This window comes from Desmodus rotundus, chromosome 2, assembly GCF_022682495.2.
Source record: "Desmodus rotundus isolate HL8 chromosome 2, HLdesRot8A.1, whole genome shotgun sequence".
Lineage (NCBI taxonomy): Eukaryota > Metazoa > Chordata > Mammalia > Chiroptera > Phyllostomidae > Desmodus > Desmodus rotundus.
The window spans coordinates 149,788,145-149,802,116 of NC_071388.1; the positions used below are offsets into that span (position 1 = coordinate 149,788,145).

The 13,972-nt window shown below is 32.9% G+C and overlaps 1 protein-coding gene across 4 annotated transcripts in view; it reads left to right on the top strand.

Annotated features, from left to right (window-relative positions):
* Nucleotides 1–12,998, top strand: part of TANK (TRAF family member associated NFKB activator) — an 86,103-nt gene extending 73,105 nt beyond the window's left edge. For all 4 annotated transcript variants that reach the window (XM_045187398.3, XM_024579803.4, XM_024579804.4 and 1 more), the window contains exons 5-8: nucleotides 1,765–1,841; nucleotides 3,048–3,163; nucleotides 8,641–9,221; nucleotides 12,647–12,998. In XM_045187398.3, coding sequence (XP_045043333.2) covers nucleotides 1,765–1,841; nucleotides 3,048–3,163; nucleotides 8,641–9,221; nucleotides 12,647–12,823 — 951 coding nt within the window. In that variant the 3' untranslated portion in view covers nucleotides 12,824–12,998. The remainder of the gene's footprint in view (nucleotides 1–1,764; nucleotides 1,842–3,047; nucleotides 3,164–8,640; nucleotides 9,222–12,646) is intronic.
* Nucleotides 12,999–13,972: the final 974 nt, after the last annotated feature.

The window sequence follows — 13,972 nt, forward strand, 5'->3', positions numbered from 1 at the left end:
GCATAAAATCTTTTTTATATTGAGAATTTCTAGTAGCAAATTTTAAAAAGAGATTAATCGATTCCATTTAATTTATTTATTTAGAATTGTTTAACATAATGTCAAGTGTTTCTGTTCTCAAATATCACTTCTGATTTTGTTGATAAAGATTTAATATAATCTTTTAGAAGTTTATTTTCATAAATGTGGCATCCTGAATGGTTGGCTAGTTTCAAATGTCACCATTCTTCCTAGTTCACACTAAAATCCATTGTGTGTTCTAATTGCACATAACACTAAAGAAAAACTTTGTCTACCACTTTTAAAAACAAACTGTGACTGTGAAAATGCCTGCTGATGTGACCGCTTTGTAAGCTCAGTAAAGCAGTTTTAATCCAGAGGAAAACATGGCCTAATTGTTGGTCAGACAAAAAATATGCAGCAGTAAATAATCTTTATTTTACCTCAATTTGATTACATAATTACTAACGTAAAGTAGTACTCTATTTTAGAAATGTTAAGCAAACACTGGTATTTAGGAAATACCATATTGGAATATATATTAGAAAAGCTGGAAGAGGTATATTATAAAAAGCTAGAACGGTAGAGCAATAAACTGAAATAAATTGGAGAAGATGTTAAGGAAACCAAAGAAGAATGAAGTCTTTTTCTTAAAGAACAAATAAGACTCCTAAGAAATTGAAAGGAACTCCTAAGAAATTTTCAAAAAACAAGATTAAAGGGAGATGTACTCAGATGATAAGAAACAATGAGGTTTAATCACTCATTTTAGTAAAAGATACTATGACCTTAATTGAATAAAATCTTAAAAGTCACTAAATATAAATGTCCACTGGTTTGAATTTGAACTTGTAAGACCAAAATTATTTTGGCTGAAGTATAATTTATGATTGTATAATATTAGGACTTCAGATCTTTGAATTTTGCAATTTATAGCTTTATAAGGTACACAAAGTTTTCTAGCTGTGATTAGAAATTTTTTTTTTAAATCTAAACCATACTGTAGATGATACCATGTTTTTCAATGTTGACTTTTTAGATGTCAGAGTAAATGTAATACCAGTGTAAGCCACAGGGTGGGAGTGAAAGGCAAGAACTTGTGTTAAAGTAGCTGAAATACATAATTGTACTATCGTTAAAATGTTTGTTAAATGCTAAGGAGCTGTTGCTTGGTTTTCTTCCTCCAGTACAGCTGCATTCCTCAGCAAAGAATCTCTAACAAAATACAAAGACATTGATTTAAATGTATAGGCCAATACTGGAAAAGAAGTGCACAAACACACACATTTTTTTCCCTAGGTTTTTTGGTCATTTCAGGTGCTACTGGTGATCAGAGTAGCAATTTTGATCAATAGGTGGATCTGAGGAAATTCCTTGAATTACCAGTATTGGAAATAGTACCAGACATAAATACTTTATATCTTCATCCTATTTTTCTACCTTCATTTTCCTTTTTCCCTTATTTTCATTTAAAGGAAAAAAATCTATCATGTGTCTATATATATACATATATGTGTATGTGTATATACATATACTATATACAGATATATGTATATCTGTATGCTATAAGTAGCATATCTGTATGTTAAGTAGCATACAGATATACATATATCTGTATACTATATACAGATATATGTATATCTGTATGCTACTTAAACTTATTTTTCAATGAAGAATATAAATTTTTCATTGTGTTTTCTTTTAACCTATTCTCATTTGAGTTTAGAAGCAATTTAAAGTGGTAATCATTTTGTATCTTTTAAGGAAAGAAGACAAGAAGTTTCTTCTTCTAGAAAAGAAACTTCACCAAGGAGTCTTGGTATTCCTTTATTCCATGACAGGTAGCTCTATATCCTTTTTCTGCCAACTCTAAAAATGATAAATATTGAAATATATTCTTATTTACATATTTTAAATTTTAGCAATTGAAGAAAATAGCAGCTTCTTAGAACGAGACAAGACCAACCCAAGGCTCCTCCATGTGAAAATGACCTAAATGAGTTATACAGTTAATACCAGAGGTTAATCTAAAAACTGAATTCTCTAAAGCACTAGGATTTCAACAGACCAAGTATTGGGTTGGCCGAAAAGTTCATTTGGTTTTTATCCATAAGATGACTCTGGTAGTGCTCAGTTGTCTTTAACTTTATTTGAAACAATTTTGTTATGTTGTATTATGACAGCTGTCATATCAGCAGGCATTTTTTTTTAAATAACATCAAAATTGGTGCATTTTTGTGTAGGCATTTTAATATTGAAGATGGAAGAACATACACGTTTTTGGCATGTTATGCTTTATTATTGCAAGAATGGGAAAAACGCAACTGAAACACAAAAAAAGATTTGTGCCGTGTATGGAGAAGGTGCTGTGACTGATTGAACATGTCAAAAGTGGTTTGCAAAGTTTTATGCTGGAGATTTCACACTGGACAATGCTCCATGGTTGGGTAGACAGACAACTGGGTAGACAGTTGAAGTTGATAGCAATCAAATCAAGACATTGAGAACAATCAACATTAAACCACGTGTGAGGTAGCCACATACTCAAAATATCCAAGTCAATAAAGTTATTGGTAAAAATTAAAAATGTGTCTTTTATTTTATGGGTAAAACCAAATGGACTTTTTGTCCAACCCAGTATTATGGCCACATTGTTTTATACAGATGACTCTTAATATGAACCTTATCAAAGTGAGGAATATTTAATTTTCCTTTGCTTAACAGGCTTACAGAGAACAAAAGTCAATGCACTGAAATTTCTAGTGTGAGAATGTGACAGCCAGCATAAGTGTGATATATGAATAAGCAGATATGTTAGTCTGCCCTGTGTTTATGTATTAGAAGTCTCAATTTTCTGTTACTTTGTACCTGGCTCTCCAAACATTAGAATTGTTTTAGGGGACATTTTCTAGGAGTTTAAAACATTTTTTTAACTTTAACCTTTCAATAATTTTGTGGTTCATAAAAACATGCTATATAAATTTAATTATGATTAAAGAATATTTGAAGAAAGAACCTTACATTTTTAAATATTGATTTATTTTTAGGAGTTATATAGAGAAGACTTTCTGGGATCTGAAAGAAGAATTTCATAGAATATGCATGCTAGCAAAAGCTCAAAAAGACCACTTAAGCAAACTTAATGTCCCAGCCACTGCAACTGGTACGGTTCGATTTAATGTAATATTAGTAGTGATAATATTCATTTTATTGGTTGAAATTTCTTGTTGATTATAGACATAGTTCTAAATGTTTAAGTGCCAAATATCTTCAACTTAGGCCTCACACCACTTATAATGGGTAAGTGCTGTTAAAGTTTTACAATATATTTCATTATATAATTTATTGGTTTTTTCCCTCTTTATTGTGTGTGGTAAATACAGATTAAATGGAATGACACTATTACTAATCATCATAATGAAAAGTTTCACTGTGGAAAAAATATAAAGTAAATATAAAGTATATCTCTCAAAGTTTTCAGTTGTTCTTTGAGGGGTCTTATAAAACGTTAATTCATATGTTACTAGGCAACCTTGAAACTGCATTATGATATATGAGCTGAGTTAAATTAAAACATCAGGCTTGTTTTTAACTACTGTCTGAAAGTTAATTAACACTATAGATACATTCTTATAATTTGGTTGAGAAATAAACATTGTACATTTTGTGAGGCCAGTTCTTTCGGAGGCACAAAGTACAAATTTAGTATTAAAAATAACTTAAAAGGAGCATCTGTCTTACACATATATTTCAGTGTGTTTTTAAAAGCTCCACCCTTTCTTAAAACCTCAGATTGGCTCCCTGGTATTTGCATCAGTAGTTCATATGAATAGCAGAATACTGGGATTGAACCTGGCTACCAAGTACTTCTGTAAACAAAAGGAAAGTAAGAAAGTAAAATGATCACTTATGATAAATTCTCCTTTACCCTTGTGATTTGAAATGTTCATCAATTCCCAAGAGATGTGATTTAGAGTTTTCACTCTGAAAGATGTTGCACCAGTGCTAACACCCCTTTAATTAAAGATCACTTTCCATGTTTTATAGCTTTTATATCTGGGCTATTTAAAAGTCATTCAATAGTGTAAATTAACTTTTTGCTTTTACTGCCATTTTATTTTCAGAAAAGGTACACCATGTTATATTGGAAAAACAAAACAGTCTTCATAGATAAAGATAATTTATTGCTTCCCCTCCCTTCTTCCTACCTCATCAAAAAGAACTTTAATTTTTCCATCTTAATTTTTGTCATTTTCATTAGAGATTGATAATCTGTGCCAACTAAAAACTAAGTACTTCTGAAGTGATAGAATTATTTTACTTAAAAGATACAAACTATAGAGATGTAGTACCTAGAATTCATAAACATGCTTTTTTGAACATCAACATCTTATCAAAACATTGCAATGATGATATATTCATTGGCTTTACCCCATTATCAATGGCTTAGTACCTTGACCATTTTTAAATTGCACAGATCTAAATCTAGTATGTATCTGTCAACTAGAACACTGTTTAACTTCAATTTCTTCCCCACTAAACCTGCTTCCTAACATTATTCTTATACTTTATATTAACTGTCACAAATAATAAATATAACATTATTCTTGAAATGTTTTAGAACTGCTGTGCTACAGATTCCAGTGAGGTTCTGCTGGGTCCAAACAGAAACCAAAATATCAAATACTATGCTGCTGGCAGCGGTAAAGGGGATAGAAAAAAAAGATACTTTGGAAAAAGATACCTTTTTAGGTTTTTTTATGGATAAAACACCACATTGAGAAAAATATAAAGGAGCCCTGGCGGGGTAGCCCAGCTGGTAGAGCGTTGTCCCCAGGCCAAGACTGCAGGTGTCTTCCCCAGGCAGGGCACATGCAAGAAACAACCAATGAATGCATTAATAAGTGGAGCAACAGATCTATGTTTCTCTCCCTCTCTTCCTTGTTCCCTCCCTCCCTCACTCCCTCCCTCTGCTTCTCCCTCTCTCTCTCTCTCCCTCTCTCTCTCTCTCTCTCTCTCTCTCTCTCTCTCTCTCATAAATAAATAAGATATAAAGAAAAAAATATAAAGGAACTACTTCAAATGTGATTTTCATAATACATCTGGAAAAAGTATATTTAATATTGTCCCTATGTTTCTTTTGTTAAAAATTTTATTTTTACTTTTAAATAAACAGATATAATTTGTGGAAATTGCTGTTAGTAGAATTGTATATTTCTGTATTACTTTCTTTTTCTTTTCATTGACATATGGCAATAGCCTTGAGAAGGGATCAAGATAAAATGTATGTTTAAGCAAATACAGCCTCAGAAAAAAGCAGGATTTGGTATAAAGAAGGTTCTGTTTCATTGGAGATCGGGAGAAAAGAATAAAGGATTAGAGATCACGAACAACCCTCAGACCTTTTTTTTTTTTTGTCAATACACAAGGTAATTAAACTGTAAAGTAGGCTAAATGGACAGCCTGTACTTAAAATTTAGAAGTCTAAAAATGTTTCTTGTTTTACTTCTTTCCTTTGCAAATAAAGAAGTTTTCTCAAAATAAACAAAATAGAAAAGCAATTTGCTCACCTGATCATGTTTCTCAGTGTGGTGTTAGGGTAACAAGTGCTTTTCTGCACCTCATTTGAGTTTTAAGTTTTCTAAGCTTGGATTTCTAGTAGTCTAAAAAAATCTTACGTTTAAATTTTGTTTTTTCGGTAGAATATAGCTTTCATTGCTTGAGCACGTTAAGCCAGAAGGCTCCTTAATATGGCTGAGGTAAGCCAACTAGCTATACTGAAAGAATACAGCTGTAATGGGTCACCTGCTTTAATACAGCTGTTTGGGTTTCCCAGGTTTTGTTAACAGAGAGTTAACTACTAGAAAAGAAATGCAAAGCACATTTCTATCATTTTGTGGACTCCTCTATGTATAGAAATTGGCATGTTCAACTTCGCATAATGGTTCAGAGCACAGGCTCTAGAGTTAGGCTGCCTGGATTCCACTACCAGGTCTACCATTCATTCATTAGCTAAGCAGCCTTGGAATTACCTCTGCATGTCTCAGTTCCTTATACAGTAAAGTGGGGAAAATATAGTGCCTACCACATGATTATCTTGAGTATTAAATGAATTCATGTGCATGCAATAGTTATAACAGTGCATGACACACAGGAGTGCTATTAATGCTGTCAGCAGCAGCAGCAGATTCTTCTCCTTGTGACAGCCATTTTGATGTATTTTGATGTGTTTCTTCCTTCTCAGGTGTTACAGAATTTGTGTATCTTAAGAGTTGGTTTTCCTGATTTGTTACTTGCAATCAGCAAGTGTTATACAAGGAAAGTACTATTTCCTAGAATTTTCTGCCACTTTTAAATCTATTACTAGGAAAATGACTACTTGAGAGTTAATTCACTTTAAGAACCCAGAGACAAAGAAATCTTGCTGAACAGTTTAACTTGGTCGCAATTACTATACCACTCCTAGTCCCAGATTATCTAGTAAATGTAGATTATATACTAAATTCTGTGGGGAAGAGAATACAGACTCATTCAGAATGCAATTTATTAAAGGCATACTATGTGCCAGGCATAAGTTGAAAACAAAACATAGTTTAGAATCTCTAGAAATCTACTTTAATGGGAGAAAGAGGAGTATGCTTGCAAATACAATGCAGTGGTTAGTCCACAGAGCACCCAAGAGACATGCCTAAACCAGTTTTGGGAAGCCAGAAGAACCATCCAGATATATCAATGTTTAAGTCAAGGAATGACGAACAAATAAGAGTTAGGCCAACAGTAGTGGGAGGGGACACTAGGCAGTCTGCATGGCATATGCAAAGACCCCAAAACAAGAGATCATGTCTATTTTGAAGAACTCTCCCTAAGTCTGTTATAGCTGGTGTAAGGAATGAGGCAGGTAATGTTGAAATAGGAGAAAATGGAGAGGTGACTGGTGGCTGAGGGTCTTGGAGAGCCATGAAAAAGTTTTATCAGGAAGATAACAAGACCAAATTTGTACTTTACAAAAAAACTAGGGGGTGATGCAATGTAGAAAATGAAGAATATGAGATAAACTATGAGGCAGGAAGCAGTTCAACGTCTATTGTAATAATCCAGTAGAGAAGATGTATGTACTAAAGAAAGGGAGAAGGTGTGGAACAGAGTGAACCAAAGAAGTTGGTTGCAGTGTTCTACAGTCATGTCCAAACAGAAAACACGGTTTTGGAATGTGGTGTGGCATGAAACTGCCAAGACCCTTGAGGAAGGGAAAGGAACTGACATTTGTTAAGTGGCGACTGAGCTGGACAGACACTGTGCAAAGTTCTTAGACTGGCATCATTGATCAGTTTTCAATTTGTAACTATACAACTTCATTGATGATTACCTCGTTAAAGTGATAATTGTTAATTTTTACCATTTGCCCACTTAATGAAAATACACACATTGCCAACTTCCAACCTCACAGCCTTCACAAAGTAACACGTAGAGCATAATTGAGCTTTTCCTAATGTCTCAGGATCATCAACCTAGAAAGTGCTTTGATCATTGTTTATCGTTTTTTGTTTTTTGATTTGGGTTGTTTTTTTTTTTCATTGAGAAATGCATCCTTTGTTGGCTGTAAACAAGACTGTAGTGTTTTCTGAATTATTCTATCAGCTTTTTCTGTTTTTCTTGTCTCTACTCCTGCCTTGAGCTCTTGTTGATATGTATATCTGCATTCAACAACTCATATCCATACCTTTTAATTTGCTTCTTCTAAACATCATCAAGCTTGTTAGAATAAATCTAAAATGAGAATAAGAGCAAAATTCATATATCTGTGGAGCATGTGGCTCTCATTCTGACTCTGGAGAAGCTCAATTCACTTATTTGTTAGCTTTGTCTATGCCCTAGGGAGCTGAATTTGTTAGGTAAGTGACATCTAGATAAGTGAGCTACACAGTCCCTGGTATCTTCCTGATATTTACCTATTACCTAGAAGGCCCTTTTTTTAATCTATGAGAAAATTATATATTCACATGTAATCTGCTGAACATCTGTTCCAAAATTGTATTCTTCTTTTGCCTCCACTATCTTCTTTCCCCCCATCCCCACCACTACCACCATATCACTCCCTTACATGGATTACTGAGAGTAGATGGTGGCTAAATTGATTGGTGATACACTTTGTCACACAGTGATATTAGGGGGAGTAAATGACCTAATTCATATTGATTCTTAACTTGTAAAAATGTATATGTATGTATGTATTGTAAGGATTTTCCTTTTTAGCAATTTATTTTTCTAATAAGCAAGCTCACAGTTGCAGCTTCTCTTCCTGACAAAATGTTTAAATGTATATACTATAACAAGGTTTTTTTTTTTTTTTAACTGTAAAGCAGTAGAACTGTGAACAAGATGCAAAGCTTATAGCAAAAGACCTGGGAAAAGACAAAGCAGTTAAACCGTGGCTAATAAGCTACGTTCCAGTTCACCCACTGGAGAATGCTAATATTTTCGTGTAAGATAGTAGCAAATGTAAAAAATCGCAGTTGTTTTCTGTTGCTATAAATACCAATAGAAAAAAAATAATACTCATCTGTGCAAAGCTAATTGTACATTCAGTTTGTTAAGAATGATTGAAATATGACTTTTCCTTTCGTGTTCTTTTCCCTACAGAGACACAGTGCTCGGTGCCTGTACAGTGTACCGATAAAACAGATAAACAAGAAGCGCTGTTTAAGCATCAGACTAAAGAGGATATAAATAGAGGTGCACCCTGCATCACATCTGTCACACCAAGAGGACTGGGCCGAGATGAGGAAGACACCTCTTTTGAATCACTTTCTAAGTTCAATGTCAAGTTTCCACCTAAGGACAGTGACTCTACCTTCTTACACAGTACTCCAGAAAGACCCAATGTCCTTGGTCCTGCCACATCTGAGGCTGTGTGTGAGGATAAATTCAATATGGACATCATAGACAACCCAGGAAACTTTGTTAAAACAGAAGAAACTTTGTTTGAAATTCGGGGGATTGACTCCATAGCCTCAGCTATACAAAACCTTAAAACAACTGACAATACAAAACCCTCAAATCTTGTAAACACTTGTATCAGGACAACTCTGGATAGAGCTCCGTGTTTACCACCTGGAGACCATAATGCATTATATGTAAAAACGTTCCCTCTTCAGGACCTGTCTGATGCTCCTTTTCCTTCACTGGATTCGCCGGGAAAACCTATCCGAGGACCACAGCAGGTAACAGTTTTGCATTAGCAAATGTATTACGCATGAACACACACTTTGCCATACAGGCACAGATATGCATCTCTTTCAGGTTATCAGACATCCTTTTAAACTAATGACTAGCCAAATGTAAGCTCTCAATAAAAGATCCAATCTCTATAATAAATTACATGAAATTATATGGTAAAGCTCTATTATAAAGCACCTTAAAATTTATGGCACATTTTAAAATATGTGTAAGCCTTATCCATATCTAGTGTTGTCATTTTCTTAGTCCTTTCTTCAAACCCCTTTTACTCAGCATCATTGTTATAACAGGGTTCTTTGTTAAATTTCATACTGTGAAACAAATGGTATTTTTCCATTAAAAAGTTTGTGTAGATGTACTCATAAGGATTCATGATTTTTCATAATAGTTGTATTGCATATTCCTATTCATGAAAATAAGTAATCTGTCTTTCAACTAATATCAGTTATATAGTACGTACATCTATAGGGTTTAGTTTTGGTTTCTAATCTGCCACTGAACATGCTTAATATATTTTTTAATAGTGTCTTCATTTGTACGATTTTAATCAAATACTTTAATGTTCCTAAAGCTCACAGACTACTTTTAAAGCCCCACAATGCACTCCTACCGTCTTTTTCATGTGGGTACTCATGGGATGATTCTTCTAGTTTAGTTTTTTTGGTTTTGTTTTGTTTTTTTATTTAATGCATGAAGGCAAATGAAAATATATAATTGTGAAAATAAACAGAAACTCCTGAAAATACAGATTGGTGTAAATGTCTATATAACTTGCAAACATTTGTTTGATTTCTCCTTGTCTGAAACAACTTGATGAATACCCCTTGGCTTTATAAGTACTCTAATAGGCTACAGACTTTTAAATTAGGATGCAAAGGACGCAATAGCCAAGCTGTGGTATATTTTAGCAGTGAGGAAAATGAGGCATCTCTGACAATGAACTTTAATTATAAACTCACTTATGTTCTACACTTTACCTTATTTCTCATCATAGTCTTATAGTTACTACTAAATGAAACAAATTAAACAATTTCATTTATTGCAAGTAGAATGCCTGTGGAGCTGTGAAGCGTATCAGTTCTAATGCCTGTTACTTTTTTCTCCATTATATATCTCTTGCTTGTTCTTTTACTAGTTAGTCTGTGCATTCATGTTTCAGTAGATGGCACCCTGCATTGTGCATTTGCTTTCTATGCTAGAGCTAGGGAAACAGCTGGTATGTGATTACAACTTGATGGAAAAGTATTCAGCTTAAAAAATGCAGGAGAATTGGTGTTGAGCTGTCACAAGACATGGGGCATAAGGTTAGATAATTGATATTTTGGCAGAAAAGGCAAAATTAGTTTGTTTTGAAGGTCGTATTACAGTTTAAGATTGAATGAATATTTCTTAAAATGGGTTTTTAAAAATATTTTGCTATTTTATTTGTATCAATGAAGCTAGTATGATAAATGTAAAATTCTTGAGTTGAAATAACAGAGGAGTGAATTTATGGTTAAATATTTCATTTTTTACTTTTTATCAATCATCATTACTGAACACTGTTTTAATACGTTCAGCTATCATAAAATCTAAAGTATGTCTGTTTATTTTTGCTCTATGTGACTTTCTTTTTTTCCTGCTTTTGCTGAGTCAGTCATAGGGGCCCCAACTGAAGTATATGAAGAGATCAAACCTGAAATTAATAGCTTCTAACAGAAGGATAAATATGGACTTTGATGTTAAGTTGGCAGTGGAAAATTGACTCACAAAATTTAAAAGCTAAATTCCATCTAAGTCTGCTTCTCTTTCTTTTATAGAACTTAATAAGAATTGCTTCAACACAACTTTTTATTTATGTCCATATCAATTTCCCATTAGAGTGGTACATATTAATCAGTTGTACCTTTTGTTTAAACAGCAAACAGTAAAATTTGAATCTAGTTAACTAGATATTTGCTTACTCAAAATTATTACTGCTTTTATCATGGAAGAAAGATTTTCCCAAAAATTATTTTATCCCAAATTTCAAAGTGTATATTTTAAGTGTTACTATTTTATGTAATAAAATTACCACTTCTCACAAAAGGAATTGTGTCAGTGTTACCATAAGCCCTCTGTACTGGTATTTGAATGTATCTCAGTGCTTAGACAGACTCTGTGTATTTACACCAACTGTACGCAGCTGTCCAGTTACACGTGTGTACGAAGACAATGATGTCATGAAATCCAGATACTTCAGTTAGTAACACGTGTGCGGTTTTTTAAATCATTGGTTAACTAGAATGAAAGAGACTGGTTTAGGAAATGAAAACTAACACTGTATTAGGTGTTCGACTAAGGTTTGTTAGTTTAAAAACATTTTGGGAATAGGAGCAAACAGGGCTCTCCTTAAATTGACTTTTTGAGGTGATTTTCCTCAAACTATCAGAATTTAGCTCTGTCAAGGCAATTTATCTATGCAAGGTAAAAAGCAAATTTTAAAAATAATTTGGCTTACAACACTTTCGGAAAATAAGATACTCCAGTCAGCAAGCATTTATTGAGCACCTACTGTGGAACTAAATGCTTTTCCTTGCCCTTCTAGTTTTTTGAAGAATAAATTCAGTTACTTAAGGATATTTATGTGCTGCTTACAAATGGAGATAGTTTTATTGAATTATGATGTTCTGTAATTCTTTAATTAAGTAACTATTAATAGGTTTCACTTTATTCAGCCACAAAAAGGAATAAAGAAAGCCAATCTATACATTGTGTAACAGGAGCAAAAAAATGAAATCAAAGAATGAATCCAGTGTTAGATTTTGTTGTATGATTAATATATATTAATTAATATTAATAATAATGTTGAAATATTTGAGATTTCAAAAAACTGGTCAATAGAATGAAAAAAACTTATTTTCAAAAATCAAAATATTTGTTTATTTGCTTCTAGTGAAATTTGAATTGCTCTCCATCATAATATATGTGCATCCATAACCAGTCTAGTGTACTGTGTAGTAATAAAGGCCCTATAACTTAAGGTTTCTACTGCAAAATAGAAAAGATAGAATTTAATTTTTAAAGTCTCAATTATTGATTGTTGTTCCAAAACCACTGCCTTTGTGATAAGGGTATTAAAATATGCTGGTGTTAAAAGTTGGAAGATTTTTTAAATATGTGAAGATAAACTGCATGGATGTGTGTTTTAAGGGATTCTAAAGTTTTGTTGTAATACCCCTTAGGAAAAAGAGAATAAAGTCATGTCTCATACTAACTCTTTGGAAAGGTTACTTTCCATATTCCCTAATATGAAAGGGATACTTTCATATTAGGGAATTTCATATATATATGCACAAAACCCATTCAAAAAATTTGAATTTGAAATTCAGTGCAAGTTGATTTTAAACATAAATAACAAGATATGTTTTTGTGTGTTTGTTCCCTGCAGCCGGTTTGGAAGCCCTTTCCTAGTCAAGACGGTGAATTATCGGTACAAAGTGGCACAGGCTCAGAGCTGCATATACCTCGAGTATGTGAATTCTGTCAAGCAGTTTTCCCACCCTCCATTACATCCAGGGGGGATTTCCTCCGGCATCTTAATTCACACTTTAATGGGGAGACTTAAGACACATTTGAAAACAGACACATCAAGTTCTATGTGATGATTTTGAGTTTGTAATACTATAAATACTTTGATTGCAAACTTACTTCGAGATCATTTGTTAAAAAATCACAGCTATTTGAATTTTTTCTAAACTTATAACTTTCTTTTATTAAAGATCAAACTGTAATTCACTGTATTCATGTTTACAGTGTTTATTACCATAATTCAAAATTATGTATGTGACTTATGGAATCGTGTGACCATAATTTAAGTTTGCTTCAACTATCTAAGCTTATTGCTTGGATTTCTAGTTAGATCTATTGAATTTTGTGATGTCAAATGTTTATAGGGTCTTTTTCATTGTTTTCATTAAAACATTTAAATTAAGCTCTAAGTGATTTTTTTAATAAGCCTATAGTAAAAAATAGCAGACAACATAAACATCTAAGTAAATATAAAGCCTAAGACATTTGTTGCTCAGTGATAAAATCACTGGGAGAACTATTTAAACACTTTATATTTTTAAAAAATAATACATGGTTTTAATTTTTACTGTGTAGGTACAGGATGAAATGAACTATTAAAAGAGTTACTTATATTGTAGTCATCAATGTGTGCTTTGTTCCTGAGTAAAAAAAATATAAAGGAAATAAATCACATTTTGGGGACACTTACAAAATGCATGTTTTCTTTCCAGTAATTGATAGAAGGGTGACACCAGGTCTGGTGATATTTCATTACAACTAGTAGATCACTTTGAATTTTTAAATTATTTTTCAAACTAAACTTACTAAAGAAACATTTGTCTTTAATGGGAGCAAATCTAAAACCTGTAAGGACTATGTCCATATGTATTAATTTATATTAGTAATATTCACATTCTTGTTGAGAAATTTGTTATTCATTGTTAGCATTCTGTTTGATGGCCACTGGAAGACGTTTAAGAGAGAGAATACCAAATTCAGAAGGCTGCACAATTTTGTTTAGAATGACACTTCCCTTTTACTTTCTTCCCTGTGATTCTTGTCTTTTAGGTTCTCTTCCCTCCTACCCCTCCCCCAATTTTTTAAAATGTTTGAGGCATGACTTCTGTTTCATGAAGTAAACATTGATTTACAACTCTCACAACAAATTTAAGCCTTCTTTGGAGCGTGTGTGTTGAAAAGCTGG